At 52.3% G+C, this 27,644-nt stretch overlaps 9 protein-coding genes and 1 non-coding gene across 10 annotated transcripts; 7 read left to right on the forward strand and 3 right to left on the reverse strand.

Annotated features, from left to right (window-relative positions):
- Window positions 1–43: 43 nt before the first annotated feature.
- BKA58DRAFT_361630 (Aldehyde/histidinol dehydrogenase) lies at window positions 44–2,318 on the forward strand (the record flags this gene model as incomplete). The annotated part of the gene is made up of 4 exons (XM_046168788.1): window positions 44–174; window positions 225–611; window positions 660–1,078; window positions 1,130–2,318. Exons 2-4 carry the CDS (start codon window positions 342–344, stop codon window positions 2,316–2,318), a joined length of 1,878 nt encoding a protein of 625 aa, XP_046025500.1. The 5' UTR covers window positions 44–174; window positions 225–341.
- A 1,001-nt stretch (window positions 2,319–3,319) lies between these two features.
- On the reverse strand, window positions 3,320–4,414 carry BKA58DRAFT_440186 (uncharacterized protein; the record flags this gene model as incomplete). The annotated part of the gene is made up of 2 exons (XM_046173730.1): window positions 3,320–3,492; window positions 3,544–4,414. The coding sequence occupies 2 exons, from the start codon at window positions 4,412–4,414 to the stop codon at window positions 3,320–3,322; spliced, it is 1,044 nt and encodes a 347-aa protein (XP_046025501.1).
- A 152-nt stretch (window positions 4,415–4,566) lies between these two features.
- BKA58DRAFT_180360 (RNAse P Rpr2/Rpp21/SNM1 subunit domain-containing protein) lies at window positions 4,567–5,334 on the reverse strand. The gene has a single exon (XM_046165377.1). It carries the CDS (start codon window positions 5,251–5,253, stop codon window positions 4,723–4,725), a length of 531 nt encoding a protein of 176 aa, XP_046025502.1. The 5' UTR covers window positions 5,254–5,334; the 3' UTR covers window positions 4,567–4,722.
- Window positions 5,335–5,445: 111 nt separating this feature from the next.
- On the forward strand, window positions 5,446–7,792 carry BKA58DRAFT_385422 (P-loop containing nucleoside triphosphate hydrolase protein). The gene is made up of 4 exons (XM_046170374.1): window positions 5,446–5,890; window positions 6,316–6,732; window positions 6,780–7,140; window positions 7,192–7,792. Exons 1-4 carry the CDS (start codon window positions 5,659–5,661, stop codon window positions 7,496–7,498), a joined length of 1,317 nt encoding a protein of 438 aa, XP_046025503.1. The 5' UTR covers window positions 5,446–5,658; the 3' UTR covers window positions 7,499–7,792.
- Window positions 7,793–12,083: 4,291 nt separating this feature from the next.
- Window positions 12,084–15,379, forward strand: BKA58DRAFT_180384 (ketopantoate reductase PanE/ApbA-domain-containing protein). Its single transcript, XM_046165378.1, has 5 exons — window positions 12,084–12,403; window positions 12,561–12,681; window positions 12,734–12,774; window positions 12,825–13,257; window positions 13,306–15,379. Exons 1-5 carry the CDS (start codon window positions 12,367–12,369, stop codon window positions 15,056–15,058), a joined length of 2,385 nt encoding a protein of 794 aa, XP_046025504.1. The 5' UTR covers window positions 12,084–12,366; the 3' UTR covers window positions 15,059–15,379.
- A 704-nt stretch (window positions 15,380–16,083) lies between these two features.
- BKA58DRAFT_385430 (glucokinase GLK1) lies at window positions 16,084–18,448 on the forward strand. Its single transcript, XM_046170375.1, has 3 exons — window positions 16,084–16,720; window positions 16,769–16,848; window positions 16,898–18,448. The coding sequence occupies exons 1-3, from the start codon at window positions 16,297–16,299 to the stop codon at window positions 18,287–18,289; spliced, it is 1,896 nt and encodes a 631-aa protein (XP_046025505.1). The 5' UTR covers window positions 16,084–16,296; the 3' UTR covers window positions 18,290–18,448.
- Window positions 18,449–18,755: 307 nt separating this feature from the next.
- Window positions 18,756–18,835, forward strand: BKA58DRAFT_t43. Its single transcript has one exon. It is a non-coding gene; the product is annotated as a tRNA-Lys (tRNA).
- Window positions 18,836–18,959: 124 nt separating this feature from the next.
- Window positions 18,960–21,323, reverse strand: BKA58DRAFT_385431 (alkaline-phosphatase-like protein). The gene is made up of 2 exons (XM_046170376.1): window positions 20,312–21,323; window positions 18,960–20,254 (listed from the first exon to the last, which is right to left on the reverse strand). Exons 1-2 carry the CDS (start codon window positions 21,057–21,059, stop codon window positions 19,434–19,436), a joined length of 1,569 nt encoding a protein of 522 aa, XP_046025506.1. The 5' UTR covers window positions 21,060–21,323; the 3' UTR covers window positions 18,960–19,433.
- A 454-nt stretch (window positions 21,324–21,777) lies between these two features.
- Window positions 21,778–23,985, forward strand: BKA58DRAFT_361648 (general substrate transporter). Its single transcript, XM_046168789.1, has 4 exons — window positions 21,778–21,994; window positions 22,045–22,354; window positions 22,406–23,178; window positions 23,231–23,985. The coding sequence occupies exons 1-4, from the start codon at window positions 21,811–21,813 to the stop codon at window positions 23,557–23,559; spliced, it is 1,596 nt and encodes a 531-aa protein (XP_046025507.1). The 5' UTR covers window positions 21,778–21,810; the 3' UTR covers window positions 23,560–23,985.
- Window positions 23,986–24,139: 154 nt separating this feature from the next.
- BKA58DRAFT_180443 (fungal-specific transcription factor domain-containing protein) lies at window positions 24,140–26,835 on the forward strand. The gene is made up of 5 exons (XM_046165379.1): window positions 24,140–24,378; window positions 24,428–24,834; window positions 24,881–25,364; window positions 25,490–25,668; window positions 25,719–26,835. Exons 1-5 carry the CDS (start codon window positions 24,346–24,348, stop codon window positions 26,662–26,664), a joined length of 2,049 nt encoding a protein of 682 aa, XP_046025508.1. The 5' UTR covers window positions 24,140–24,345; the 3' UTR covers window positions 26,665–26,835.
- The last annotated feature ends 809 nt before the right edge of the window (window positions 26,836–27,644 follow it).

Raw genomic sequence — 27,644 nt, forward strand, 5'->3', positions numbered from 1 at the left:
CTTGCTTATTACCACAGAGGTCGCAACAACACAAGAGCCCTTGGGATCTAATGGAGTCAGGAACGCGGCTTATGCAGCCGTCACAGAAGCTCATGGATGGCTATTCACAGTGGACGAGTGCACTGAGTGGCTACGGGACGTCTTCCACCGCAATCAACACTTCATTGAAATTACCTGACAGCGTAAGTGAGAAGCTCTACCCAATTCGCTCGGGCAAATCTGACCGATCGTGACAGATGGGAAATGGAGTTGAGATGGCAGAGTGATTCGTTCGGTCAAGCATGCCTTCGACGCCTGCAGTAGTTGCAGATGACCACGCGTCTTAGCGCATCCGCGTTGGGATGGCGTTTCAGGGTCCAGGCCAGGATCGGACTTTCTTGGACCACGCGACATCTGGTCAGACCGCCATCGGCAACATGGACCGCATTACCGCACGCGCTGACAATGACTTCAACGTCCCCTTATACGGCGCGCTCTGGATAGCTGCGCTTGCATTCATCTGGATTACCTGTCGCGCTGATCCCGAGGAGCCTGTCAAGTATGAAGTTGAGACACCTGAGCAGGCGAGGAAAGGATGGAAGGGCCAGGTGCTTGAGAAGCCGCAATTGAAGGTATGCATACACTCCCTTATCATAGATCATGGTTACTGACTTGGAAAGGTACCGGGCTCTTCCCTGATCCAATGCTACGCTCCCGCAACTGGTGAAGCCCTCGGGCGCATCAACCCCTCCACGGCCGACGGCATCGACCGCGCAATCGCAAAAGCCAAGGCAGCTCAGGTACAATGGGCTCAGACAAGCTTCCTCAGGCGGCGAAAGGTGCTGCGCACTATGCTCAAGTTCATCCTGGAGAACCAAGAAGAGATTGCGCGAGTCGCATGTCTGGACTCAGGCAAGACAATGGTGGACGCGAGCCTGGGCGAGATCCTGGTGACGGTAGAAAAGCTGAGGTGGACGATAAAACACGGCGAAAAGAGCCTAAAGGCTGAGAAGAGGGACACAAGCTTCCTCATGATGTACAAGTGGAATGAGGTTGTTTATGAGCCGCTGGGCGTCGTTGCGGCTTGCGTGAGCTGGAAGTGAGTGTCCAACGTCACTGAATCTGATCCTGGCAACTAACAGTCCTACAGTTACCCTTTCCACAACCTTATAAGCCCCGTGATAGCCTCCATCTTCGCCGGCAACGCCATCGTAGTCAAAGGCTCGGAAGCGACTGCTTGGTCTTCGTCCTACTTCGCTTCGATTGCTACTCGCGCCCTCGAAGCCTGCGGTCACTCGCCCGATATCGTCCAGTCTGTTGTCTGCTGGCCTGACGTTGCCGATCACCTTACGTCACACCCGTCGATATCACACATAACATTCATCGGATCGCGACCAGTAGCACACCATGTCTGCGCATCGGCGGCGAAGGCCCTGACACCAGTGTGCGTGGAATTGGGCGGCAAAGACCCGGCGGTAGTACTGGATGACCTATCGAACAGCGACTTCAAGCGCGTGGCCAGTATCCTCATGAGGGGCACATTCCAGTCTGCCGGCCAGAACTGCATCGGCATCGAGCGCGTAATCGCCCTACCCAAAGTCTACGACCGCTTCGTCGAGTACCTCACACCCAAGATCCTCGCGCTCCGTCCAGGCTCCGTTCTGAACAATACCTCAGATACACCCATCGACATTGGCGCATCGATATCCGATGTGAGTTACACGAAGCTCGAAGAGCTCATCCAAGATGCTGTCAACAACGGTGCCCGACTCCTAGCAGGCGGAAAACGCTACACCCACCCCGACCACCCCCAAGGCCACTACTTCACCCCCACCTTCATGGCCGACGTAACCCCAATCATGAAGATCGCGCAGACCGAACTCTTCGCCCCCGTCTTCCTACTCATGCGCGCCGAATCCGTCACAGACGCCATCACAATCGCGAACAGCACCTCCTACGCCCTCGGCTCCTCCGTCTTCGGCACCTCGACCCGCGACCTCGAACTCGTCGTCCGTTCCCTACAAGCTGGCATGGTCGCCGTCAACGATTTCGCGGTCTACTACATGGTCCAGATGCCTTTTGGTGGTACAAAGGGTAGTGGCTACGGTCGTTTTGCGGGTAAAGAGGGACTGAGGAGTCTGTGTAATCAAAAGAGTATTACGAGGGATCGGTGGGCTTGGGCGGGGATTAAGACGGGCATTCCGCCGCCTATGGATATTCCGCTTGAGGGAGAGGGAGCGGGGGAGAAGGCGTGGAAAATGGCTGAGGGGATTGTTTGGTTGGGGTATGGGGATCTGAGGGGGAAGATTAGGGGGTTGAGGGGGATGGTAGGGGTGTAGATGTTGAACTTGTGGGATACGCCCGATGATAGTAGTATATAGATAATATAAACCATTATCATTTTGTTTGCACATTTAAGCGTATTGATTGCGGCCTAAGTACGAAGGGGTAACGATGTCTATCTCTATTCCGGTCTCAGGGCTCGTTTCGTCAAAGAGATATATCACCGTATCGAGGAAGGCTGATCTGACACAGCATCACGAGAGGACGCCGAATCAAGAGCATAACCCATTCCCATCCTCTCTCCTGCTCACTCAAGTAACAGATTCATCTCGCAACTTTCCGAACACCCTCCATCTACGTCCTTGAATCCCTGCGCGCCCGTATCCGGTCTTTGGCTGACTGCCCGACTGCTGCAAATGATCCTGGGTACTTTGTCAGCAAACAAGTCGTAACGCAAAGCGCAGTACGGTAATTGACTTACCTGCGACCAAAATTGCCGTATAAAGCACGATCGTGGGTGCAAAGAGGGGGACTAAGGCAATGAGGACGCAGATCCCGAGCGCAGATCTCGTTTTGCTGTCCTTGCGGACGTTTTCGTCAGTGTGGTGTTCCTCGTGAACTTCGGAGTCAGCTGAGGTGTTGAAGTCGTTGCCGTTACAAGAGTTTTTTGGATGCCATGGTCTTCAGTATGAGGAGGTGCTGTTGTTGAGATGTGGAGAACCTGGGTTTGGGGGTAGGAAGTTGGTAGGTCAAGACGATGGGAGTTTCATGAACCGGTATTGGAATGTTCGCGAACGATGAGGGATAAGTGGTGAGTAGTAGGTGGTTAAGGTAACTGGAATGATGAACATAGAAATAGCGCCCATGATGTGTTTAAAGTAGATTTCGGTTTGGAAGAAAGAGCTACCATTCATCACTCTTCCAGGCCACCTTCCCATTCGTGACAGATCAATCCTTCCGCCCGCATCTTCGTATCAACTGACTACTCTCCTCACTCCTTGTACCGGTTTCTAAAAAGATACGGTAGCATGAAGTCGAGATCGTTGTCCTTGCTCTTCTAAAAGTTTTCATGCTTTCCGACCATGCTTTTGATTTCCTCGAGCATGATCTTCCGACAATCGTAAGTCGAATCCAATCGCTTCGACAAGGTTCTTGAATAATTTGAGACGAATTCGGTAGGCCCTTGCGATTGCCATGCAGTGATGGTGTCGAACCTCGAGATCAAGTGCCCTATTCTGACTGTTAGCTCATTCTCAAGGGACATTGCTGCGGGCAATTTACATGTTGAGCCGACAACAGGATACACGTAAAGCGACAGGTTGAGACCTGACTTGGCGAACATGGATGGCAGTTTGCGCAGTTTTGGACACTTGTGGTCTGGCTTCTTGTAGTGCCGATACTTCAGTGTCACGCTGAGGTTTGATCGCTTGCTGAACTCTTGTGCTAGTATTTCCATGTCTTTCATGATACATACTTTGTCACGAGTGGTTGCGCGTACGATGAGCCGGCAGAGGTTTGGCGGAAGGAGGTTGTCCGCGACATGAGAGTAGTGCACCTCAAGCTCGGTCAGAGCGGTGAAGTCGGTTAATATCCCATTGGTCCATTGCGGCAGTGCAGAGCGTCCTGCCAGAATGCCCCGGATGGGTTCGAGGTAGATAGGGAGCCGGAATATGTGCCCTTTCTTCCTGGGGTTCGGAGGATGCAGAGCACGAATAGAGTATATCTTAGGTTCCAAACTCAGTAACAGAGCAATAACCAAGTCTGGTCCATACGAAAAATAATCGTAAGCGAGATTGAGATGATGTTCATGAAGTCGATGAACCCAGCTCTCTTTGTCTAATTTCCGGAGACATTTCCGTACTTGCTTGTGAATTATCCTGATGGAACCCTGGATAGTAACCTCGCGGAGATGCTTAGCTAATTCAGGCTCTCGTACCGCGGTCCTGAAGTACTGTCGAACTTGCATGCTGTCGCCTCCATTTTGGCAGAAGAAACTGTACAAGACCGGTACTACGAACTGATTGACGTGTTTGTTGACGAGTGTCAGTTGGTAGAGAGCCCCTTGCGGTAGGTAACTGCAGACGCTTGACAGGATCTTTTCTGGCAGAGACTGGAGGGGCGGGGTGCTTTTCTTGGGAGCTTGACCATCCATGGCCGTATAAGACAAGGAGAGCGGTCGGTGGGAATCAAGTTTTGGTCGGGAAGAATTGGTCAAGCTAAATGCTACATTTGCTGGCGGCGTAACTGGACGTGCGTGGAACTACCACAGTTCGAAGAGGCGGCGAATGCTTTTCGTATGTTTCACTGCGATTTCTAAGGTTTAGACCATAGTAGCCTATGTATTCTTCTCTGGTGAAACGATTCTGGCATAGTTCTCGAAGCCCTCGTAGGTTTCTCGATTGAGTGATTCAAGCGTTGCGTGTAGCGAATGAGTGAAGTCAATCATAAAATGACCTTGAATCACTCCGTACCCGTGGCAAGGGTAGTCTCGGAGCATTGGCCATCTTCTGAAGCAGTTTTTGACAACATGGCTGTATGGGTAGTCCTCCTCTTAGCCTTCTTGAGTTGTTTCGTTGTACCTACGGGAAACCTCTTCTTGCCGCCACAGATGAGACAAACAACGACGAGCACATCTGCCCAAGGCTTCTTGCCACCTTTGCTGGGGTTTTCAATACTCTGAGTAAGAGTGCGTCCAGGAATGAGAACTGTATTGCAGCTTTTGCACATAGAGCGCTTCAAGTCGACAGCGAGCCGTAGCTGGCCTTTCCGTGATACCTGTTGGAGATCGGATCCGAGCTCGAGTGCGAGCGGTGAATGTAGCTGAGTCTCGATCGAGTCATCCTCTTTGTCTCGTGCGACCTCAGCTGCGACGTGCTCTTGAGTAGCCGCTTGCAGCGTCAGATAGGTGGCTGCTTGGTAGAGAAAAGTCGAGCGGGCGTGCAGATGCTTGTTTGGTATGCCCTTCGTCTTTGGTGCTTTGACCTTGCTCATGATGCTGTGCTGTATTGTCGTCTGGCCTTGTACGTAAATTACGGTTTCACAGATGGATAACAGAAGATCAGAGGATTTGGCAGTGGTGGGTTGTGATTCAGAGCCGTCCGTTTGCAGCCTAGTGCGCGCCGAGCAAGGCGCCCCGAGCTTTTTACCTCGACATCAGCGACCGGCGACCGCTCTTATCCACCGCCCACCACGAACCTTTTAAGCCACAGCAACCTCGTCGAATTCGCGTCACCGTGAAATCGCGATACAATTGCTGATCTCTTCTACTCGTAGCTCTTAGTATAATACCTCGCCTCGGCACCGTCGCGACTCCACTTCGTTTGCCAGCCTTACTTGCGACACGCGCAACCACCAACTCTACACACGACACACTCTTACGCGGACACATAATCCATCATGTCTCACGAGGAAGATCTCATCGACTACTCCGACGAGGAGATTCAGACGACTGATGCGCCCGCCAACGGCAGCGCAGCTGCAAACAAGGGCGGCGTCACTGCCGGTGATGCTGCAGGCGACAAGAAGGGCAGCTACGTCGGCATCCACTCGACCGGTTTCCGCGACTTCTTGCTCAAGGACGAGCTCGTACGAGCAATCACGGACTGTGGCTTCGAACATCCTTCCGAGGGTTAGTCTAATAATTCCCCTCAGCCTTATCCACCTACAAGCGTCTGTCCATCTACGAAACGAGCACTGTCTGTAATGCGGCCTGGTCTGTCTATATACGAGCAAAGTGGCGAGGGACCGAGTGCCTTCCGCTACCTACGAGCGTCGACGCGCACTGCATTTTCGCAGGCGCACCGGTATATGCATCGAGAAGCCAGTGGTGCCTATTGGCTCACTACCGTGGTCCCGAAGGACTGGTTTCAGAGGAGGAGTGCATGTTGTGGGTGTACAAGAGGAGGCACACCATTGAGCGTATGGGGAGGAAAGACAGACTGGCACGCGCGCTAGATGGAAAACCTCGGCTACACAAGATGGACGGACGCTTCGCTTCCCACGCTTCGTTTCGACCGTTTTAAAGATCATTCTGACATAACGTGTGCCCTACAGTCCAGCAAGTTACCATTCCCCAGGCCATCCTAGGAAACGATGTCCTCTGCCAGGCCAAGTCTGGTCTCGGAAAGACTGCCGTCTTCGTTCTCGCAACCCTCCAGCAGATGGACGAGAAGCCCGAACCCGGCACTGCCACTATCCTGGTCATGTGCCACACCCGCGAGTTGGCCTACCAGATCCGCAACGAATACAACCGCTTCGCCAAGTTCCTGCCTGACGTCAAGGTTGGTGTCTTCTACGGAGGAACTCCCGTTCAGAAGGACATCGAGCTCCTTAGCAACAAGGACACTCACCCTCACATCATCGTCGGTACTCCCGGTCGTATCAACGCCCTCGTCCGCGATAGGCATCTCCGCCTTGCCAACCTGAAGCACTTCGTCCTCGATGAGTGTGACAAGATGTTGGATCAGCCCGGTCAGTATACTTGTCTGTTTCAACCTACTTCTGCTAACACATTGCAGATATGCGCAACGACGTTCAGGCCATCTTCCGCGCTACACCTCAGCACAAGCAGGTGATGATGTTCTCGGCCACCCTCAACAAGGAGGTGCGCGTTGTCTGCAAGAAGTTTATGCAGAACCCGCTCGAGATCTACGTCGATGACGAGAAGAAGTTGACGCTTCACGGTCTCCAGCAGTACTACATGAAGCTTGACGAGAAGGAGAAGAACCGGAAGCTTAACGACCTGCTCGACAGCTTGGAGTTCAACCAGGTCATCATCTTCGTTCGCTCCACTCTGCGCTGCTCTGAGCTCGACAAGCTTCTCCGCGAGTGCAACTTCCCCAGCACTGCTGTCCACTCTGGCATTAGCCAAGAAGAGCGGTATGTACTCAACGGTTTCTGCTCATTAGTTCAATACTGATTCACCTATAGTATCAAGCGCTACAAGGAGTTCAAGGAGTTCCAGACCCGTATCTGTGTCTCCACCGACATCTTCGGTCGTGGTATCGACGTCGAGCGCATCAACGTGGCCATCAACTACGACATGCCCGACAAGGCCGATGCCTACCTCCACCGCGTCGGTCGTGCCGGTCGTTTCGGAACCAAGGGTCTCAGTATCTCCTTCGTGAGCAGCCCAGATGATGAGGCCGTCCTCAAGTCTATCGAGGAACGTTTCCAAGTCGAGCTTCCTGAGTTCCCCGAGGATGGTATCAACTCGTCCACCTACATGGACAACTAAAATCCGCTCGGACGGAGTGACGGAAAAGGTGCAGGAGAGGGTTCTTTCTTTTGGACAAAAGTCACGATTAACCTTCTGTGCCATGAACACGTAAGCAACGGCGCAAGGTGGTTCTTAAGTTGGTGAAGTCTGTTCTGAATTGCAGGCTTCAAGAGTTATTATCTCATTATGAGAGGAACCAAAGAAATTGATATGCGAACCTTCTGTCCACAATGACTTCTTTTGCGCAAATGTGATCTTAACGTTCCGACACTCTAGACATCAAGCACGAACGTGACACTGTACCTTGTTTCTTTTTCTCTTACCCGCATTGCTTTGGCTGAGCACGACATTTTTTCGGCTCGGGCAATCGCAAAAGCAGGCTCAACACGCCCTGCTCCCGAAGAGTGCCGCGTGCCGAAGAAGAATAGAAAGGACATCGGAGTCCGAAGCTCTGTATCGCTCTTTTCCTAAATATAGGCCCATCTGTGCTCGAGCGCAGAAGCTAGAAGAGGGCTTTTCCCGTTTGCTTCTTCCTCAACCACGGCTACTGCCGCAGTAAGCGACCATCGTCGCTCAGGGTCTGTAGATCAGCTGTCTGAAAAGGGTATATGTGCATTTTGATAGAGAAAAGAGTAAATGGCTTGTGGATGGGTTACCGAACGCGTGGGACAGTAGCCTGGCGTACTTGTTGGATTCTTTCATGGTGTTACAGAGGGCTGAGACATGATCCTGTAGGTGAAGGCTGTTGAATACACATTTGTTTGCTCTTGGGGGTTTGCGGGGAATTTATAAGCAGTTTCATTATGCGACAGACATTCAGCCTACTCTGAGCGGCATCGAAAGACTATGGAGCTTGGTGTCAAAGTGTCATCTGGAAGCAACCAGCCAGAAGACCATGCAGCGAACGCGACTATAGGCTCTAGCGATGGCTTGGTTTCTGAGATGTTATGATCCTATCGCGAGCTTGAAGGCTTTGGTATTTCATGTTGTGCCTACTAGACTCATGCAATCTTCTTGAAGAACTTGTAGGATAGTCGGCCAGTCTTGTAGCAAGGGTAGTGGAGTCGCTGCAATAGAGACAGCCCTCTACGAAAGTAGATCAAAAAAATAGCTCATCCTATCTAGATCGCGGATTCCGAGCCGCGCACCAGCTATATGCAAGCCCCCAGTCTATATGTTCACGGGGAACCTGTACCGATCTACGAGCCGATACATTACCAGAACATGACATAAGACTCGCCTCTCCACTTGGTGTATACTACTTCTGTTTATATTATGGGTATCGCATAAATTACTCATACCGGATATGAGCACAGCAGTTGGTGCAGCAGGTCAGCGGAGAAAAGTTGGCGTGATGTCTGCGGGCTCCATATGCTGAGCGGTCTCAAAGGTAAGGGCTGTTACCAAAGCTCATCTCGCTTCTGCAACTTCCGTTCGAGTATTGGCGGCATGTCCGTACCTGCACATTATATCAATAAGATTTGATAGACGTTAAAATATGATTACGGAACATAGAGCACGGCTGCGACAAGTTCCGAGCAAGCGATTGGAGCCGCGGGTGCCCCTAGACGAGACGATTGGTGAATTGGAGATCATCGGTATTTTGTCAACATAAAGGACTATTGGTCCCTCTTTAGCCGACAGACAGAAGTTGGGAAAGTTGGTAAGCGGTGTATGCGGGAGGCAAAGGTTTGGAGGGGCCTGCCACGCATCGCGACCACCATCCGCAAGGCCGGGCTCAACATAAGGCGATGATCACCGCGTTGCTATTTCGATATTTCTCTTGCGGAAATTCGTGATGTGAAGATCGACAGCGGCGACCCAGTCCCTTGTTCGGCAGCCGCGCACATTGCCGGGCCGCAGTGGCGCCACATGTCAGGAACAAGAGCAGAGTGACTCGCGTGGCGGGGCTGCGCTCAGAAGCACGAGCGAGGATCTCGGAAACGGTTAGTGAGGTTGAAATGAGACATGGGTAGCGAAATGTCAGAAGGCTAAAGCCACATAGTTTGTGATTCGATAAGAGGTAACGAGATGCAAAGTCGTGTTTCAATAATGCAGTGACTATCGCGAGACGTCTATCAAATTGATTTGCTGATAATGTGGCGAGCCGTTTCGCCCCTTTGCAGATGAAGCTTCAGCGAGCGTGCAAAGTGATGGGCAGAGGGGGAAGAGATCTATTTTGAGATCGCGTTCCGAAAGTGGTTGCCTGACCGCATATGGTAGGGCCTTGCATTATAGGCAGGCTTGCAAAATCGCAATCGTCATTTCCCATACATGTTCGATCGCATTTATGTGGCGTCTCGACTGTAGTGTTAGCGCGTATGATTGCTGTGTTAGCGGTTGAAACACCTAGGCTGACCCGTTCCCCGTGTATACGACGCGTGCTATGGAACATGCTGAGCGACCGTTGGCCGAAACGCGTACATCCTAGCTGGACGCGTTTTCCACGCCCGCCGTCTGCTAGTAGTTCGACTGCTTCCAACGCGGCGGGAGGATACGAATAACGGGATCCCTTGCCCCGGGCGCAGGGAACATCAAAGACGCGATTGCTTGGCTAGGTTAAGGCGTTAAGCTTTTCAACGTTTTACGGACGAAATGGAGTGGTTGTAATTCCCGTCTGGCGCCCGCTGTCAGAGTCGCCGGCATCGCGCGGCAACTTCTGTGAGATGTACCATGGTTAGAAAGGAGACAGTGAGCGAGTCCAAAGAGTGGGCTAAGTAAGTGAAGGCTAGCGTTGATGTGCTGCGTAACGGAAGTAGAAGGAGCGACTACCGAGCAAGTGCAACTGGCTGTGTTAGAGTCGCGTGCGGCCAAGGCAGAGATGAGATGGGCGAGGAAGGAGCGGTCGCGTCTGAAGCGAGATCTCGATCGCAGTGGGTCGGCAGTTGACAGCGCGAGAGCGATGGCTTCGCTTCCAGATAAACTCGCACAGTTTGATCATGTGAAGCTGTTGAAGCTCAGCTGTGCGGGTAGGAGTACACATAGCAGGCGAAGGAAGCAGTGATCATTGACAGTGATTCGCGCATGTCTTGGCGAGATGTCCTATCCAGGAGCAAGTCGCGGATCTGCTGCATGCGGCGATATCACAGGCTGCTGACAGTGGTCCACGCAGCTGGTGGCGTATTAGAATGTGGCAAGAGCGACAGCTAGTTATTGGCGTGCAGATTGATGGGTTGCTCAACCTCAGACACGGCGAGCGCTGTGTATTGCTGCTGTCGTGTTGGCTGCTGGCACATGTACCCGGGGCTAAGTTGGGCGCTCCAGTTCTGGTCTGATTTTGTAAGCTCACAAGGTGGCTCGGATGCGGGAAGCAAGTCGAGCCGTGCATTTCCAGTCGGTGGATTTAGTCGCAGGAATCGTACGGTAGTGGCTCCGGGCGGCACTGCCGCTCGCGGTGAGGTGCTGGTGGAAAGACCGAGTCCAAGGTACAGCAAGGCCCACAGGTTATTCTACCGAGTAAGGCTGCGCGAGGACTAAACTCGTCCGAGCAGCGACGGGCGTAATGAAGCTCCGAGAAGTCCAAACGGCCCAGGTGGAAATTAGCCATAGGCGTATCTGGGCGGGGCTGTATCTCGGACAGTGGCAGCCCCTTTTAGAGGATTTTCAGGCTGCCCGTTGAGAGATGGACCAAGGATGGGAATTGACAGCGGTCGCACGGCCCCCAGTTCGACGGTGGAATAGGCGTTGGGACGGTCTGGTCTTGGCCCAGACGTAGCGAACGTCGACGTCAGACGCGCGGAGCTGCAGTGACGACTAGCACGCGAGTTTGACTGGTGCTAGCACGGTTGCGGGCTGGCGCTGACGGTGGTGAGTTGTGAACCAGACGCGCGCAGGATGGTTGAGGCAGCGTGCAAGCGCCGTGTATGAAGGGCGACATAAAGCTAGCCATGGCCGGCGCGCTCGACACCAAGCGCGAGGTGCAGCAGGTTTTCGTGGTAGGCGACGGCTTCAGATCGTCGAATGCATGTGGGCGAAGCTGATCTCCCTGGCTCGCCGGGATGATGCCGCGCAAGCATCCGGCAGCCAGGGCTTGCGAGGTGGATTTGTTTCCAGCGTGTTTCTCAGCAAAACGCTCAGTTTGCAGCGCGACGCAGAGGCAATGGCTTGCGGCCGGCTGCTCTGCGTTCGCGCGCGATGGCCGGGCCCGCTGCTGTCGCAATCATGAGCACCGTGAGCGCGATGTGCACGCCACGCCGCGCATATGCCTTTTTATGAAGCAAAAAAACAATGACGACGGGCACGGCCCCGCCCATAATAAATCAACGATGGATTTGGCGTCGACAGCGATAAGTGCAGGGCCTGTGCCCAAAGCATTCTAGTGGGCACCAGCAGGCAGTCAGCGGGATATCAATCCAGCTCTGCGTGGCAGCGCATCAACCTTGCTTGCACTTGCTTGCTTGTCTGCTACTGCTACTGCTACCGCTACCTCGACACCCAGCATCCTCACCCATCCTCTCTGCCCTGCACTGCATCTTTGCTGCCTGCGTCCGCTCGCTTTGCCAGAGACTCTGCCGTGGAACCCGCGTCCCGCCGTGCGCTCCTTCTCACGCTGACCCGACTGCAGTAGTCGTGGTAGCTTCCTGACCCTCCGCCGTCTGCGCCCGTCACGACCCAGTCCGTCTGGTCTTGTCCCCGTCCTGCCTCCTCACCCGCGCCTCTCTCTTAATGTTCTGCTACGAGTCGCCCCAGTGATTCATCTCCCAGGCCGCCGCACACTCGTTTCCGCTACTATCTTAATCGATAATTCACCTGCCGCTGTCCGTTGTTGCCCGCAAACTGCGCTACATCGAAGCGCGCTCCCAACGCCAACTTTTTGGCTCTCCTTACCCTCACCACGCCGCCGCTGTCGTCTGTCACCTCGCGGCCCACCCTAAGGCGATCCAAACATGGCCCCAGCAGTCCCCCGATTACGCATTCTGTCAGGTGCGTCATCTCCCCGCGAGCGTCGCACGGCACCCGAGGGCTCCGTTGCCCTCGCACACGCTCTGCCTGTACCATATACGCCGCCCACGCCTGCTCTTGCATCGTGGGCGTTGGGCCGCGTCATCACAGCGCCCGAACAACTGCTGACTCTCTACAGTGGGCGGTAATGCCGTCTCGGCCTTCTTATCATGGCGACTGCAAGCAACCAATGCCTGCGACGTCACCCTCGTATGGAAGTCGGGATACGAGAGCGTCGCCCAGTACGGCATATCATTCAAGTAGGCCCTCCTGCCAGCGTACCTCTCATGGCCTCTCACTTACCCGTCATAGATCTGCCCTCTACGGCAACGAGCGGTTCAAGCCCCATGCTGGTAAGCCAACTAGGTCACTCTTACTCTTGAGTACAGCTCACACTCCACAGTCGTCCGCACACCCGAAGATGCCGCCCATTCTTCCAAGCAGCCTTTTGATTACGTCCTTCTTTGCGTAAAAGCCCTGCCCGATGTATACGATATCGCCAACATCATCGAGTCGGTCGTCTCCCCTCAGCATACCTGCATCCTTATGAACACTACACACAGCCTTGGCGTTGAATCCTATCTCGAGCAGCGTTTCCCCACAAACGTAGTGCTTTCATTAGTATCGGGAGCAGAAATTTCGCAGCTCGGAGCTAGCGAATTTGAGCACAAAGGCGCGACCGACATCTGGGTTGGTCCTGCCAACAGGAATGCCAACATTCCTGCGCAGATCCAGTCAGACATGGCTGAAGCCCTGGCCATGACATTGAGTTCCGGACAGGTTGACTGCAAGGTCTCATCCAACATACGACAACAGCAGTTCGAGCGAATGATAGGGTATGTCATTTGTGCCATGGTCGCACATCATCAACTAACGTTAGACAGTCCAATCGCTTTCCACCCTGCCAGTGTTGTATTCGAGACACCCAACCACGCTGAACTGATGGACAAGGTTGGCGTGCGTGCTCTCATCACCGGAGTGCTTGATGAGATGATCGCGCTTGCAAATGCTTCCGACTGCACATTCCCCGAAGATTTCCGCGAAACAACGCTTCAAGAGATGACCCGTCCACAGGACAACAACAGCACTATGTGGATGGACTTTGAGGCCAAGCGCCCGATGGAGATCGAGACGTATCTTGGATCCCCTCTCAAGATTGCACAAGAAACTGGTGTCGCTGTGCCTCGGATCGAGACTCTGTATGCCACACTCCATCACCTCAACATCGTCAACCGCACACGCCCAGCTGCTCCAGCTCCCGCCACACAATCTCCTCAAAATGGCATGCAACCTCCCCCTAGACAATCCTCGGCGCCGATGCCTCGTGGGCCCCCTACCCAAGGGCCCATGATGAACGGTAACGGTATGAAGGGCGGCCCTCGTCCAGGAAGCCGTGCTCCGTCAATCAATGGGGGTCCTCCAATGATGCGTCGTGGTCCACCCCCGGGCCCCAACGGCTATCCTCCTAGGATGAACGGAGGTCCTAATCGGCGTCCCTCTTTCGAGGACCCTGGCAATCTTGAGGAGTTTTCCCATCTCATGCTCTACGACGACATGGTTCCAGACGGTGCCGTCAATGGCGGCCCTTACGAGAGCGCCGGAAACTCTTCCAACAACATTGCACTTCGCGAGAGAGAATTGATGCTTAGGCAGAGAGAACTCCAGATCAGAGAGCAGGAGATGAACATGCGAGGCGGACGTGGCGGTCCAATGGGTCCAGGCCCTATGGGACCTCCGATGGGACCTCCAATGGGACCCATGGGTCGTGGTCGAGGACGTCCCCCGCCACCCCCATCAATGGGCGGATTCGATGACGATGACGATGATGGCGATGACTTCTTCGATCCTATGGGAGGCCGCGGAGGCCCAATTATCGACCCCGACAACTTCGACATGATGAGCGTCACGTCGCGTCGCAACCGCTCAGCACCCAGCGCCAAGCAGATTCGTCAAAACCCCGAGGGTGCAGGCTTCGCGCCTGGACCGAACAGGGGCGGCAGGGGCCCCTTTGGACGTCCGGGGATGAACAAAAATCGGAGTAGTGCTCGGTTGATGGCAGATGTTCCTGGCCTCCACGACTCTATCATGAACAACCCCCTCATGGGCTACTCCTCCGACCGCTACGGACACGTCGATCGCGGTGCTATGGGCGCGCAATCCAGAACCAACTCACTAACATCGGCTCGTTTAGATGAGCTTTCAGGGGGCGCAGGCTACGGTGCTTATCCTGCACCAAACGCCCGCCGCATGAGCCAGTCACCTGGCAACCCGCTCAGTCCGGGCCCGCGACCTATGGGCCGACCCTCACCACCAAACGGCTTCAATGGCATGCCCCCGAACGGCATGGTCCCCAATGGCATGCCTCCAAATGGAATGATTCCTAACGGGCGGCCATCGCCTCCTGGCATGAGGCAGCCCATGCCACGAAACCCTGGAAACGAGGTGGCACCACAACAAGTTGAACAACACGCTGGGGTGAGCAATCTCTACCCGCCCAAGTCTCGTACCCAAGTTCGCAGTCTGACTGGAAGCGCATCAAATAGTTCCGCTAGCGCAAAAGCAGTAGATTCTACGGAAAACTCTGCGCACAGCAGCCAAAGCAGCCTTGGACCCCGTCCCCCCGTTGGCGTTCGGTAATTGGGATAATGTTCGACTCAGATTTGGTGGCCATCCGTTTTGAATGTTGGCATCTGGCATGGACACTGTTTCAACCTCGACGACATTGCCGAAATCATCTACTGGTCCTCACTCGACACACATCCTTTCTCGTCTAAGACAGCTAGCGAAGCAGTCTAGACGTCTCTTTCGACACCTTTTTCCACAAACACGTATACGCACCGAAGCATCACCATCCAGCCGACAAGACTCTCTACGGCGGTCCGGGCGGCTTCATGGACAGCCAGAGGCTCGTCCAGATGGTGGATGTCCTAATGACGAATAGAATTGGGCCGGCAAGGGACACATTTTGACGTACACAAACCGGCCTCGCACGACTGAAGCCTTTGCTTTCGGGTTTTCTCTTTTGTCTATATCGTACATACTTGTAGAACGCTCTTACGGCGGCGGCAACAGCCTCCCTTTTTCTCCTACACACACAGACTGTGGCAGCCCGCTAATCATGTTTTCCTTGTTTGCATGGATGGGTTTTATGCTCAGTGGAGGTTGGGTTATTTCCCTTTACCACTTGTTTGCTATGCTACGGAGTTTTCGATACATGCATATGGATTTTGCTTGCTTGTACCTTGTCATTCATTTTTCCTTTGTTTGCTCCCATGGGCTTATCCTATTCCCAAGTGCTGTGTATACCTACCATAGCTACACAAACCGTAGCGCGTACCATGTTGAAGGCTGGATGGAGAAGCATCTTCGTAGTTGAGCATATGTAGGCCGACGAGCACAAAAGCAAGCAAGACGTTCCTTTCTCCTGACAATGTTCCCCTATGCTCTATTGGTGACCAGCTAGGTGTCTGCCCGAGCTGACTTCTTGTCAGGGGAGGCAAGAAATTAATAGAGCATATCAAGCTGTTGCCAAGTTCTGGGCTCTGTGATTGTACGGAGACTGTGTTGTGCCGTTGTTCCGGAGCCAGCCGCTTACGTAGATCACGGGAGATTGTGCACGTGCTCAAGCTCCTCACTTCACGATGCCGACGGCTAGGTCGCTCGTTACTTTCACTAGCGCATCGTGCCGTGCAAAGAGCTTCCGGAAGTGAGGCAATGCTCTCGTTCCGCCTTTAAACCAATTGCACGTCTCGGGAGTGATTTTGACTCGTATCCCAACGCGTTGGCATGCAAGTGATGGTGTTCATGCATGGTAATTGCACGCCCAAGCTTGCCTACCCCTCGTTCTCCGTCATAGCTGGACAACGCGGGGCAGAATGAGCATCAGCTCGCTGTCACGCCCCAATAAAGCCACGCGCCCGCTTCAGAGCCCGACACAGAGCGCGCGACCCGATCGCCCAAGACCTACAAGAAGTCCCTTCGCGACCCACACGGTAGTCACCGTCCTTGTTCTGCTGCTAGCGCTGGGTACCGGTTTCTTCGCACCCCACTTCTCCAACGCCGTCTTACGCACTGTTATCAACAAACAAGCTCCCTCCTTCTCACTCCGAAATCCGATCGTCCTCCAGGAACCGAGTATCTGCCCGAAGCCTGAGCAGCAGGTCGAGTTCGTCGGTACCTTCAACACACAACATAAGCGCAGCATGACACTCGCAGACCAGGCGAAGCGCGTCGCCGCGGAGTTCGACTTCGACGACAATGCTGTCAACAAGGCCGTCAAGGAGTTTATTCGGGAGATGGGTACGCACAAGAATATGGACTGGGCAATTGGCCACTGACGACGCGCAGACGAAGGTCTAGAGAAGGAAGGCACTGAGATGAGCCAGATCCCGACATACGTCACTGCCGTCCCCAATGGCACGGAAAAGGTATGGGTTCTATATACGCCGGTATCCACCCTCATCTAATGCTGTACAGGGCCTCTACATGGCCGTCGATCTCGGGGGTACCAACTTCCGCGTCTGCTCCATCGAGCTCCACGGCAACACCACCTTCTCCCTCACTCAGAGCAAGGTAGCCATCCCGCGCGAGCTCATGGTCGCGAAGACATCGAAAGAGCTCTTCTCCTTCCTCGCGAGACAGATCGAAGCCTTCCTCAAATTGCACCACGAAGAACACTACGCCGGAACACTCAGGCGCAGAGAGGGAAAGGCAGGCGAGCCAGAAGATGAGGAGATATTCAACCTGGGCTTCACCTTCTCATTCCCCGTACACCAGATTGGAATCAACAAGGGTATGCTGATGCGCTGGACAAAGGGTTTTGACATTCAAGACGCAGTTGGCAAGGATGTATGCGCCCTGCTTCAGCAGGAGATTGACGAGCTCCATCTCCCCGTCAAGGTGGCTGCGTTGGTAAACGACACTGTCGGAACCCTCATGGCCCGCTCATACACTTCGCCTGGCAAGACTGGCACATTACTCGGTGCTATCTTTGGAACTGGTACCAACGGAGCCTACGTTGAGAAGCTGGACAAGGTCAAGAAGATGTCGAAGGACACCAGCACTGGCGCATACGACAAGTCAACTGGAGAGATGATTGTCAACACTGAGTGGGGCTCCTTTGACAACTCTCTCCGCACGCTGCCCAACAGCCCCTATGACGTTCAGCTTGACAAGGACTCTGTGAACCCTGGGATCCAAATGTTCGAAAAGCGCGTGTCAGGCATGTTCTTGGGAGAGCTTCTACGTCTTGCCCTGCTCAAGCTCGTTAAGGACCCCAATGTTCCGCTTTTCACCGACGATAACTCGTCTTCAAACGATGTCCACAGCACCACCCAAATTCACGACAGTAGCCCGATATGGAAGCAGTGGGGTCTCGACACTAGCTTCCTCAGCGTATGCGCTGGCGATAACAGCCCTGGCTACCGCATGCTCCGACAGACACTTGACAAGGACTATGACATCTCCGCCGTCAGTGCAGAGGACGCAGAAGCAGTCCGCGAAATTGCTGGAGCAATCGGTCGCCGCGCGGCGCGTCTTGCTGCCGTCGCCATCGCCGGTATTGTCATCAACACTGGTCGTCTGGACAGGTCTTCGGGATCAGCTACCACAGAGCAAAAGTCAGGCATCGAGCCTGCACGTGGGGATGTCGAAGCCACTGAAGGCGACGAGATCGATGTCGGTGTCGATGGCTCGCTCGTTGAATTCTACCCTAACTTTGAGGAGTACATTCGTGAGGCGCTACGTGCGGTGCCCGAAATTGGTGCAAAGGGCGAGAAGAGAGTCAGGATCGGTATCGCGAAGGATGGATCCGGTGTTGGTGCTGCGCTCATTGCGCTTGTTGCTGGAAAGGTCAACGCGCCGCAGTAAGTGTGGTTGCCTGGGGCATCTACGATGTGACGACTTGAACATGTTGGATATATAGCACAAAAGTGCTTTCTTCTGTAAATGGATCTGGGAGATGTGTAATTACATCTAACTACATACAAACATCTTATTTGACTTTCGCTCAACGCTTTAGCTGTGAGGTATGTAAATGTCTACAATCTTTATTGGTTTTGCCTACCTAATTCCTCTGATGGAGGAAATCGATGACGCATAATGCGTGGACCCCACCGGAGCACCAAGCACTAAGGAAGCGACTAAAAGCATGACTCCACCAACCCCACCATCATTCTTTGTGTTGACCGTCCAACGAGCAGCACCGTCAATGCAAACCTGTGGCTCAAATATGGAAGTTATAAATATCATACCGCTGACTTTGCTCATCAACCACATCACAGCCCGGCTGGCACAGTAAGAACTCACCGTTCCTTACTACCACAACTCAACAGTTGACTAACGGGCATACTTTAGATTGGTTAGCGCGTGAGACTTTTAATCTCAAGGCTCAGGGTTCGAGTCCCTGGTCGGGCGACGTTCTTTTTGATCTCAGGATGCCGCTAGAATGCCTGCCTAAAGTTTCGGAACGACACACTTTCTTTTTTGCTAATAAAGTTTGTAAAGAATACTAGGCTCGCAGAATAGTATAATAACTATAGAAATCTTTTTAACGTAGGTGCATGCTTTGAAGGTTACTCATACTAAGACTCTACTAAAACTACCTCTATCACAGTCTATTATAACCTACTTTAGTATAACCCTAACCCGACTCATGAATGATATCGTGCAGTTGCGGATTGAGAAGATTAAGCTGCTTGAGCGACTGACAGACTTGGAAAAGAAGAAAAGAGACCTGGAGAAAGTGATTGACAAAACAGAGAATGGGAACATGTTCCGACATACATGGTTGGATGAGAAGGAAGATGAAGACAAGGCGCAGCTGCGATTGTTGCTCAATCAATCTATGGACGGATGTAAAACATTGACAAAGCGAGTCGAATACTATGCAGAGCCTTTGGGTTGAGTAAGGTACACAGACGCGGAAGCTATAACGGCAGCTTGTAGCAAAAGGAGCAAGAATCTCCGAGAGCACCTGTAATCTGGTAATAAGATTATTGCGTTACATTCATCCTCATATCCTTCCTTTGGTGAGACCACCAGGTCTGTTCCTTGTTGGATGCACTGGTGTATCCCCTATGTCTGCCATCTTATCCTCCAGCAACCGTGTCATATGTTCTACCACATCCCTGTATCCTGCATCGGCATACACGTTGAACAGCTCCAGCGGGTCTTCCTGGCAATCGAACAGCTCCCACTCTTTATGCTCGGCATCCGCTGGTCTCGCACCCTCAATCCCAAAGTCCTCATTGTACCAGTAAATGAGCTTGTATCGCTGGTCTCTCACACCGTAATGCGCATATGCCGCATGAATCATGTCGTTGTGCATCCAGTACCGGTGGTATGCAACTTGTTGCCAATCCGAAGGTATCTGGCCTTGTAGCAGCTTGCGGAAGGATACGCCCTGCATATAGCTCGGTATGCGCAGACCCGCAGCATCAAGAAACGTTGGCGCGAAGTCCACGTTGCAAATGATGTCGTCGCATACGGATCCCGCTTTAATCTCCTTGGGCCAGCGTACCAGAAACGGCATCTGGAAACTCTCTTCATACATGAAGCGCTTATCGAACCAACCATGCTCTCCAAGGAAGAAGCCTTGGTCTGAGGTGTAGATTACAATTGTGTTCTCTGCCAGACCCTCTGCGTCCAGGTAGTCTAGCATTCGGCCCGTGTTATCGTCAATAGATTGGATGGTGCGAAGATAGCGTTGCATATATCGTTGGTACTTGAACTCGGCGAGCTCTGCGGGGGTTTTGAAAGTAAAGACGGTTCCGTCGTCTTTATCGAGAAGGCGCATCTTAGTAACATCTTCAGGGTTAGGAATCTTTCGATCGTCTAGTAGCAAAATCAGCACGCCGAGAAGTAGAAACGAAATGGATGGGCTGCGCTCACTCCACCAGTATATATCGATCAGTTTCTCACCGACTTCGTTGCCGCCATCTGGCTGGACCAATCCCAAGTCATGATATGTGATGTCGTCTGCAATGCGCATCTTCGCGATCTTGGCAGCCCTGGCTCTATTCTTGTAGTCGTCTGTAAAGGTATCCGGTAATCGAACTGGATCTTTGTACAGATGCTTGTGCTTCGGGTCGCATTCCCAACTACGATGCGGCGCCTTGTGATGGCACATGACGAAGAAAGGTCTCGATTTGTCCCTGTTCTTGATAAAGTCCAGGCTCTTCTCGGCAATGATATCTGTTGCATATCCTGGAACCCGCTTTGTACCTGATGGCTCGATAAACATAGGATCGTAGTACTCGCCCTGCCCAGGCACAATACTCCAGTAGTCAAAACCTGTTGGCTCATGTCCCTTACCTTCGCCAAGGTGCCATTTCCCCACCATTGCTGTCTGGTAGCCTCCCGCTTGCAAGGCTTTGGCCACGTTGGGAAGGCGTTCGTTGATCTCGGAGTTGAGTGTCATGACCAGATTGACGTGGTTGTGGGTTCCTGTCAAAATTGCAGCACGCGACGGAGTACAAATACTGTTCGTTACATAACAATGATTGAATAGCATGCCCTCTTTGGCAATCCTGTCAAGATTCGGGGTGTGGTTGATGCCAGCGCCGTAGGCGGAGATGGACTTTGAGGCGTGATCGTCCGCCATCATGAAGATGATGTTTGGGCGGTCTTGTGTCGCCATCTTCGGTATAATACTGAGAAAGCCTTTAACGCGCGCTCACTTTCGTAATCTCTGTCAGGATGGTTGGAATAACTTTAATAATCATAAATGAAGGAATGGTGGAAGAAGGGAGATGTCATGTTAGGGCACTACGCGTCTCTTAAACGCGTGATTAGCCGTCACGCGGACAAGCATAAGCCGCAACTGGCTCGAAGAAACTCGGAAATCCATCCTGCACTGTCTCATCGGTAATGCAAACTGATAGTAGCTTGGGCGCAAGAGAGCAGACGGGCTGAGGAGACACGCGATGCGGAGGTCTGAGTGGAGCGATCCCACGCTACGGGTGTCGGGCTCGTCCAAATCTGGTAACCGACGCCTGTCGGTGGCTCAACCAAGTGAGCATTCGTCCGACAAGACTTTGGCGCGTACCACATGATCCTGAGAAAGTACCGCGACTCATGTGGTATTGGATATCGTCATTATGGCTAGAGGCACGACTTGATCGCTGTTTAGGCGCGACCAACCGGAGCTGCAAACGGCCGACAATCCTAGGTGGCTTAATGAAATCCTGCAGGACATCTTTGCATCCCCAGGTTTTGCCCCAGCTTCTATTACCCGCTTGCCGAAGAAGGCCCAGAGAGGCTTGACTCAGTGCTGTATATAAGGTTGACTAGAAGTGATCCATGCAGATATAACGCAGTTCAAACGCTGTGGATATCATATTTCACTCCTGCCCAGACAAGAACGAAGTACATCGACAGACTCTGATATTATGGCACCAAATGATTCACAAGAGGAAAAGAACACCATGACCACGATGGAAGCTGTGGAACCAGATAAACACGTTACAGGGTATGAAGACGAAGCTGCCCGAGGCACAGAACAGGAGAAGACCATGCCTCTGAAGGCTGCCTTCAAGTATTATCGAAAAGCCGTGTTTTGGTCTATTACTATTTGTGAGTAGGCGGGGTTGTGATCTTGTAATTGTTACTTACATTGTCAACAGCCATGGCCACCATCATGGAGTCTTACGACATGCAGCTCATCAGCTCCTTCTACGCATTTCCCCAGTTTAATCGAAAGTACGGTGAACAATTGCCAAACGGTACATGGCAGGTCGATGCAGACTGGCAGCTGGGCCTAAGTCTAGCATCACTGATCGGTCTCATCTTTGGCGTGTTTGCCAGTGGATACCTTGGTGATCGCTACGGACCCCGATATGTCATGATCGCAGCGCATTGCTTCCTGGCTGGATTTGTCGCTATAATTTTTACAGCGCAGAGCGTTGAGATACTGTTTGCGGGCGAGTTGTTATGGTACTTGATGGCACCGAAAAAATGATGCCTGGAAAGCTCTAACAAGCATAGTGCGTGTACCTGGGGCCTCTTCGCTGCAGCAACACCGACATACGCCGCTGAGATCGTCCCTATGGCACTAAGAGGATACCTTACGACATACGTCAATCTTTGCTGGGTCATCGGACGAATCCTTGCGACCGGTGTCCTACGAGGCATGCTACCGGTGCAGTCGGAGTGGTCTTTCAGGGTCCCGTTCGCGCTCCAGTGGATGTGGCCACCAGTATTGATTTTTGCCACCTGGTTCTCACCAGAGAGCCCGTGGTGGCTCGTTCGCAAAGGGCGTATCGATGAAGCAAGGAAGACGCTGGACCGCCTGGTAAGCGCACCTTCTGGGATAGTTAACAACGACCATCGTCTTGCCATGATGCAGCATACCATTGCACTGGAGCGTAAATTGAAAGTTGGTGGATCTTTCCTGGATTGCTTCAAAGGCACGAATCTGCGTAGGACGGAGATCGCAATGCTCTCTTGGGGCGGACAAATACTTCCTGGCTTCATCATCCAGGGATACACGACCTACTTCTTCACCCTCGCCGGACTTGCTCCAAGTGACTCTTTCAACCTTACGATGGGCGTCTTTGGTATGGCTTTTGTTGGCACATGCGCATCGTGGTTCTTGCAGCCTCGGATGGGGCGGCGCACCATCTACATTGCAGGTCTAGCCATCATGCTGCCAATCATGTGGATTGTTGCTTTTCTCGAGTTCGCGCCAAACGCAGGCAGCAACTCCAGCATCAAATGGGCACAATCCTCCATATTGATGATTTGGTTCTTCACCTACGGTAAGTATAAGCTCCTGATTTCGAATACTTGTCAGAGCTAACGCTGGGTTAGGCATAACGATTGGTCCAATTCCTTATGCTATCGCCGCTGAAGTCGGCGCAGTACAGTTGCGCTATAAGACAATCGCTCTTGGTCGTAACATGTACTACTTCCTTTCTATCATCAACGTCGTTATCTCGCCATACATGCTCAATCCGAGCAAGTGGGATCTTAAGGGGAAAGCTGCGTTTCCTGCTGCTATTTTAAATGTATGTCTGTTGATTTGGGCCTACTATAGGCTACCAGAAACAAAGGGCATGACACCGGAGACCCTGGATCATCTGTTTCATGAGAAGATCAGCGCTCGGAAGTTCAAAGCAGAGGCATCCAGATTCCAATAGAGTATCATGGAGCGCAGAGTCGCTTGAGTTCGGAAACATTGAGGTGCGGGGATATGAAGTCCATGTAACGGTCCAGTAGATTGCATCCATTTGCTGTATATCAGTCCACAGCCATGATGTGACTAGAACTACGAAAGTATTATCATTGCATTCATGATTTGGTTCTCGTGAATGACAACCCTGAAATTGAGCAGACAGTCGTTGGTTGTATGTCCAAGGTCCACGGACGCGCTCGTTCTGGCAGTGCCTCTCGAGGATTGAGGGGATTGGTGTCAATGACAGCTGTCCGGGTCGCACTTGATGAGTGGCAGTTGCGGTGGGGTGATAATTCCCTGATCGTCTTTCCAAACTATACAAATCATGGTGCATGGAGAGAATGCGACGAATTCTGGTGAGCTTGGCCGTCGACTATGCGGTAGAATGGATGGAATTGAACCTTGCAGGAGTCAAAGTCGTCGGGCTTGTTACAGACTGTGTAGTCCGCTCCAGCCATGTGGCCAATCGGCGCTCGTAGATGCCGACAGCCGGACGCTAATTCCTAGTTCGACTTCATCCACTCTTCGCCATATGCCCCCTGTTTAGACACATCCAGCACGACCCGTAGGCCCGTACCGGGTCTCAATAACCGACGGTCTTGAGAGTATGATCACTGTCTGGAACTGTTGTGTTGCTACCATGTGGTGGTGGCTAGAATCTTTGGCGGCGACAACTCGCTCGGAAATTTGATGATAACGAAAGACCTGGTCCCACCTAGCAAACCTGTTCTGGCTGCAAAGAACGTCCAAAATGGTAGCCTGCGCTCAGTGTAGGCAAAGAAAGGTAATGATCCTCGACTGTCTATAAAGTAAATGCTTACCTCAGGTTACAGGTTCGATGTGAAGGCGGCCCAGTTAGTTGCGATGCATGTAAGCGACTGGGGTTTCAATGCTCCTTGGGCCTTGCTACTACCCCAATCGCCGACGTTGGCAACCTACCGGTGGCATCTCGAAAGCGAGGCACGCGAGCATGTGATGCATGTCGTTCTCAGAGATCGCGATGCACAGGTGAAACTCCTAGCTGTCGCCGCTGTCGAGAGCTCAACATTCCATGCAACTATACGCTTTCGGTTCGCCAATACCGCGCTGGAGAACGTCACAAAAGAAGTCTGGTTTCTGCCGAACAAGTTATTAACCAGTCGGGAGGGGATGACGTCGGCAGGGCAATGCATGGCACGCCGACAACCGGGAGTGAGGTTACAGCGAGTCCAGATACTTCTTCCACTGAACATATTGACAAGTATATGAGCTCACTCAATTGAGTCTATTATAGCTAATGGACCCAGAATTCTTGGGTGCGATCGAGCCGTCATCCGACAACATATTGACGCTTATTACGACTACATTTACCCAGTTCCGATTTTCAGCTTCTTGCATCGAGCAGAATTCTTGGGACAGTACACGGCTGGCATTGTTTCACCAGCGCTGCTTCTTGCCGTATGCGGTGTGTCGTCACGCTTCCTGTCATCTGCTAGGGAACGAGCAGGCATGATCAAATCATGGATCGAACAGGCTGAGACGATCATATTCCAGAACATGGGGAAAATGAATGTTTCTGATGTTCAGGCGTTGATGCTCCTTGAGCTGCATTGCATGTATAATCACCAGAACGGCAAAAGTTTCACGTATATATCGTTGGCAGTCAGGATGGCTTACTTACTCAAGCTGCACAAAGAGGACAGACAGCTGCCATTTGTTGAACAGGAATCTCGACGGAGGCTCTTGTGGTGCATGTTTGCATTGGATAGACTCCATGCTGGTGGTGTTCCGGTAAGTCCACGCCCAAGACGTCAATCTTCAGCGTTATCCGCTTGAATCTCTTCTGTGAAGAGAGGTTGGCGGATTTTCCATGACTTCGCTCACTTGATGCTGAATCAGTGTTGATTTGATAGCAGGAATACATCCTTCTGCCCGCGACTTCAGTACATGTACAACTTCCGTGCCCAGAACACTTTTTCCAAATCGACACTCCTGTCGCGACACCACACATCCATGAAACCCAAGCGGACAACTCCAAGCTTACACCCGCGGCGTTTTTGCTGCGTATCTTCAACACCCGCAACCATGTACTCCAGTAAAGCTACCCGACTATGGCCATGTGTTGAGATTTCGCTAATATGGCAGGTATACGAAACAACTCCTGGACGCTTCGCTTAGCCCGGAGACTTCCCTAGCACAGTTCCAAATGCTTGAAGGAGAGCTTAGGGAGATACACGAGTCTTTGCCCGCAGCGCTGGTATTCAGCACACGTGCCTATCAACTCCGGACGTTCTCTCCCGAGCGCACGACTTTCACTATTTTACATCTTTACTTCCACCACTGTCATTGCGAACTTTATCGGTTGCTCAATCCAGGATACCGCGAGGCTCTTCCGCAATCGGTTATCTACTCCAGTTCACCCGAACTTGTTGCATACGCGCAGTCGAAATGCCTCGAGCACGCAATCTCCATAGGCGAGATCGTTGCATCAACCTACGGTCTGGTGGAGATCAGTCCTTATGTCAGCGATACATCTTGCTTCGTTATCTTGTATCAGGCCTCGTGTGCTATACTCTACGCATGCCACCGTGACAGTCCTGCTTACGTCATGAAACCCGAAACCGCACGGCGATACCTAGTCGCATTCATCGCGACATTGCAAAGTCTACTCTCTTACTTCCCAAGGTATGCTATATACGTCAAAGACATCCGTAATATGCTTCGTAGCATCGACGAGCCGAATGTACCGCTCCCAGCTCAGAAGGCGTCAAATGAGGTGGATTTCCGCGCACGTATAGTGCCTAGCGAAGAGAACTCGGATGAGGACAATTTGGTCAGCGAGATTGCGGGCTCTACTTCTAATCTCAGAGACGATACAGCGCATTCTACGTCTCAGACCGCTGAGGTACCCGTTGGACCACTACCAGAACTCGTGGAAACGTCGCTTCATACACCATCCACCCTGGAAGAACAGGATCATTTATTCGCTGATTTGGAGACATCTCAGTACAACATGGACCTTGCAATGGATCTTGATCAAGGCTTGCTTTGGGATTGGGCAGATGCTTTGGAATCGGGCTTCAGCATATGAGTTCGATTGGCGAAAGCTTGTCTCAAGCTGTTGCGGCACTCCAAGAATACACCGTTCATTGAATGACATGTGTGTGCGTCCATTGGTGTAATGCGCTACATAACTTCCACCAACGGTTCATCATTCGAATTTATTTACACCCGAAGTTCTACAAAGTCTATGCATAACCTTACAGCGAAACATATGGAGAAACTGGATGATGCAAACTACATCTAATACGAACCGAGTACGTCGCAATGGAGACAGTAATCCCACCAGTATTTGAGAGTGCAAATACTATCGACTTGGCCTTTCCTCATCCAGAGCTTCTAGGTGTGTATGATCCTCCACCTTCTCTCTATCGTGCCTACGAGTCTCTGCCAGCGCATCATACCGACCGTCTTCTACGACAGCGGCACAAACTCCGCTGAGACATCGTATACGATGCGGGCTACAATCAAGACAACCTTCCTCAATCTGCACGACTGCGGAGATAACAGTCGAGATGAAGTGTACGGCTAAAGAGGATATCGTCCATCAGTCGCTCGATGACAGCCTGCTAACATAATTACACTGCTTAATGACGACTCCCGAGTTAGCTCGTCGCGAACCTACTCGCCGTGCAGAACTATCGATCGTAAAGCCGATTATTTGCTCTTGCACCCGCATCGTAACAGTGCAATCGAATGCGCACAACATTTGCGCTAACCTTTACATAGATGTGGTATCGACCCAACAACACGCGATGAATGAGGAATTGTGACGGATATTGCGACTTAGGTCGTAGGGAAGTTGAATGGCAATTACAGCAGAGGCCGTATCGCATTTACGCAGAAATCATTTGCGGTTGTTCTGCACAGGCTCTACTTGCCTTTTACGCAGCGACACCACAGACCTTCTCGCTTTCTCGGATTTGTGTCGTGAGGAACGCGTGGCAGACCGACAGTCACACAAACTACGAGCGTCGAAACCGCAACCACACATCGGCGCTGTGGTCCGGG

Source organism: Alternaria rosae (assembly GCF_020736505.1).
Source record: "Alternaria rosae strain MPI-PUGE-AT-0040 chromosome Unknown BKA58scaffold_5, whole genome shotgun sequence".
Lineage (NCBI taxonomy): Eukaryota > Fungi > Ascomycota > Dothideomycetes > Pleosporales > Pleosporaceae > Alternaria > Alternaria rosae.

What these genes read in the sequence shown, in the direction of transcription:
- BKA58DRAFT_180360 (XM_046165377.1), bottom strand. Translation starts at nt 5,253, where the DNA reads ATGAGCAAGGTCAAAGCACCAAAGACGAAGGGCATACCAAACAAGCAT.
- BKA58DRAFT_385422 (XM_046170374.1), top strand. Translation starts at nt 5,659, where the DNA reads ATGTCTCACGAGGAAGATCTCATCGACTACTCCGACGAGGAGATTCAG. An exon ending in CAAGATGTTGGATCAGCCCG is followed by an intron (nt 6,733 to 6,779) that starts GTCAGTATACTT and finishes AACACATTGCAG; the next exon opens with ATATGCGCAACGACGTTCAG. An exon ending in GGCATTAGCCAAGAAGAGCG is followed by an intron (nt 7,141 to 7,191) that starts GTATGTACTCAA and finishes ATTCACCTATAG; the next exon opens with TATCAAGCGCTACAAGGAGT.
- BKA58DRAFT_180384 (XM_046165378.1), top strand. Translation starts at nt 12,367, where the DNA reads ATGGCCCCAGCAGTCCCCCGATTACGCATTCTGTCAG. An exon ending in GCGGTTCAAGCCCCATGCTG is followed by an intron (nt 12,775 to 12,824) that starts GTAAGCCAACTA and finishes CACACTCCACAG; the next exon opens with TCGTCCGCACACCCGAAGAT. An exon ending in CAGTTCGAGCGAATGATAGG is followed by an intron (nt 13,258 to 13,305) that starts GTATGTCATTTG and finishes AACGTTAGACAG; the next exon opens with TCCAATCGCTTTCCACCCTG.
- BKA58DRAFT_385430 (XM_046170375.1), top strand. Translation starts at nt 16,297, where the DNA reads ATGAGCATCAGCTCGCTGTCACGCCCCAATAAAGCCACGCGCCCGCTT. An exon ending in GGAGTTTATTCGGGAGATGG is followed by an intron (nt 16,721 to 16,768) that starts GTACGCACAAGA and finishes GACGACGCGCAG; the next exon opens with ACGAAGGTCTAGAGAAGGAA. An exon ending in TCCCCAATGGCACGGAAAAG is followed by an intron (nt 16,849 to 16,897) that starts GTATGGGTTCTA and finishes AATGCTGTACAG; the next exon opens with GGCCTCTACATGGCCGTCGA.
- BKA58DRAFT_385431 (XM_046170376.1), bottom strand. Translation starts at nt 21,059, where the DNA reads ATGGCGACACAAGACCGCCCAAACATCATCTTCATGATGGCGGACGAT. An exon ending in GATCGATATATACTGGTGGA is followed by an intron (nt 20,255 to 20,311) that starts GTGAGCGCAGCC and finishes TTTTGCTACTAG; the next exon opens with ACGATCGAAAGATTCCTAAC.
- BKA58DRAFT_361648 (XM_046168789.1), top strand. Translation starts at nt 21,811, where the DNA reads ATGGCACCAAATGATTCACAAGAGGAAAAGAACACCATGACCACGATG. An exon ending in GTTTTGGTCTATTACTATTT is followed by an intron (nt 21,995 to 22,044) that starts GTGAGTAGGCGG and finishes CATTGTCAACAG; the next exon opens with CCATGGCCACCATCATGGAG. An exon ending in GATTTGGTTCTTCACCTACG is followed by an intron (nt 23,179 to 23,230) that starts GTAAGTATAAGC and finishes ACGCTGGGTTAG; the next exon opens with GCATAACGATTGGTCCAATT.
- BKA58DRAFT_180443 (XM_046165379.1), top strand. Translation starts at nt 24,346, where the DNA reads ATGGTAGCCTGCGCTCAGTGTAGGCAAAGAAAG. An exon ending in TCCACTGAACATATTGACAA is followed by an intron (nt 24,835 to 24,880) that starts GTATATGAGCTC and finishes TAATGGACCCAG; the next exon opens with AATTCTTGGGTGCGATCGAG. An exon ending in ACCCGCAACCATGTACTCCA is followed by an intron (nt 25,669 to 25,718) that starts GTAAAGCTACCC and finishes CTAATATGGCAG; the next exon opens with GTATACGAAACAACTCCTGG.